This window comes from Trypanosoma equiperdum (genome assembly GCF_001457755.1).
Source record: "Trypanosoma equiperdum strain OVI genome assembly, contig: ctg_1713, whole genome shotgun sequence".
NCBI classification, from domain to species: domain Eukaryota; phylum Euglenozoa; class Kinetoplastea; order Trypanosomatida; family Trypanosomatidae; genus Trypanosoma; species Trypanosoma equiperdum.
This window is the reverse complement of record NW_027123742.1, coordinates 566-2,267: the sequence shown is the minus strand read 5'-3', so window position 1 is coordinate 2,267 and position 1,702 is coordinate 566. Positions and strand designations below refer to the sequence as shown.

At 44.3% G+C, this 1,702-nt stretch overlaps 1 protein-coding gene across 1 annotated transcript; it reads left to right on the top strand.

The window, feature by feature from the left end:
- Positions 1-85: 85 nt before the first annotated feature.
- TEOVI_000768500 (Trypanosomal VSG domain containing protein, putative) lies at positions 86-1,327 on the top strand (the record flags this gene model as incomplete). The annotated part of the gene is made up of 1 exon (XM_067222897.1): positions 86-1,327. The coding sequence occupies one exon, from the start codon at positions 86-88 to the stop codon at positions 1,325-1,327; it is 1,242 nt and encodes a 413-aa protein (XP_067078998.1).
- Between the last annotated feature and the right edge of the window lie 375 nt (positions 1,328-1,702).

Here is a 1,702-nt window from a genome sequence, read left to right as displayed (position 1 = left end):
AATACAGCTAGACGACGCCGAACATAAACTACCACCAGTACCAAAGGTCGACCTGACAACCTCAGAAACGTTGCAAAAAATAAACATGACGCTAGCCGACGAAACATGGATAGCTATCTTCACAAAAAACCGCGGCGGCAACGACTACCTTGACTTTTTCCCCCAAGAGGTGCGATACCCGCCTGAATGGGCCAGCAAATGGCAAGCCTGGGTCACCGCGCTGAAGCAACTCAAACAAGGCAAAGGATCTGGCGACAAGACGATAGAAGCTTTCACGAAGCTAGACAGTTCTTTAAAGCAGTTGGCGAGAGAAAAGCTAGCAAATGCAATGCGAACAATCACTGAACTTGAACAAAAGAAAGAACTGCTAGACAAAGACCTAGCAGAACCAGCACGGACCCAACTAAGAACGACGATCAAAACTGCTTTGTTTGGAAACCCAACGAAAACCAGAGCAAACGTTCAGAAAGCTGACGCCTTCAAAACAATTACTTGCAATTCAGCAAGCACGTGCTGCGAAGACGACGTGCCGACAACGAAAGCCACGACAGTGACGGCCACCATCACTTGTCTGTGCGCCAAAGAAGCCTCAGACGGGGTAGACGGAGCGTGCGGATTCACGGCTCTGCCAAGCAACACATGGACAAAAGGTAGCAACCCGGCGGACGCCGTGCTAACAGAACTGCTAACATTCTGCCCCAAAGCACCGGCCAGCCAATTGTTGGGAACACGATTAAGACACGTCTTGGATCAGCTAAAAAGCTCAGTTCGCATAAAAAGTGGAAGCGGCTACATAGGGGAATTCAAATCCACAAACTGCGATACAACGAACGCGCAAGGGCTATGCGTAAAGTATATCGGCTACACGGGAGAAGCTGGCAAAGGATTCAATGACATTACCTGGGCAAGCAGCCTTTTAGAACTCGCCGACAAGCTAATTTCAAGGGACGAGGCGGCGGCCGCGGCAGCAGCGATCGACCGGCAGATTGCGGCAGAGTACTCAAAAGCAATGGGCATAGTGACAGAAGTCGAGGCAACTGCGCGAGCTCTAAAACACAACGCCAACGCGATACCCGAAGCCAAACAAACAACCAAAGTACCCGAAACAGACCAAACTTGCGAGAAGAAAGGAACAGGAACAGCTTGCAAAGAAGGTTGCAAAGTGGAGGGTGAAGGAGACAATAAAAAGTGCATAAAGGATCCTGATTACAAGCCAAAACAAGCAGAGGAAACAAAAGAAGATGACAAACCTACAAACACCACAACCAGCAATTCTTTTGTCATTAACAGGGCCCCTCTTTTGCTTGCATTTTTTCTAATAGGATAACAATTTTTAAAAATATTGGTTAAAGACTTCTGCTTCGTTTTATGATATTCCTGAACTTTTCTAAAATTAGATACACTTTAACACTTTATAATAAAAATATTTAAATTGGAAAAACCTCAAAATATAAAATAATGGAAAAAAGTAGGTTAGTGTTGTAAAAAGTAATGTTATAGCGTTTAAAAATGGGTTATATTCTTATTCTGTTTTTCTTGTTCATTTAATGGATATTGGTTAGGGTTGTGGTAGTAATAATAGAAGTGCGTTGCGAGTGTGTGTATATACGAATATTATGATAAGAGTAGTACTGAAGACCGAGTAGACGTCGCAAACAGAACACTTAAAACAAGTGCAATGATTCTACGGGTGAGAGTAACT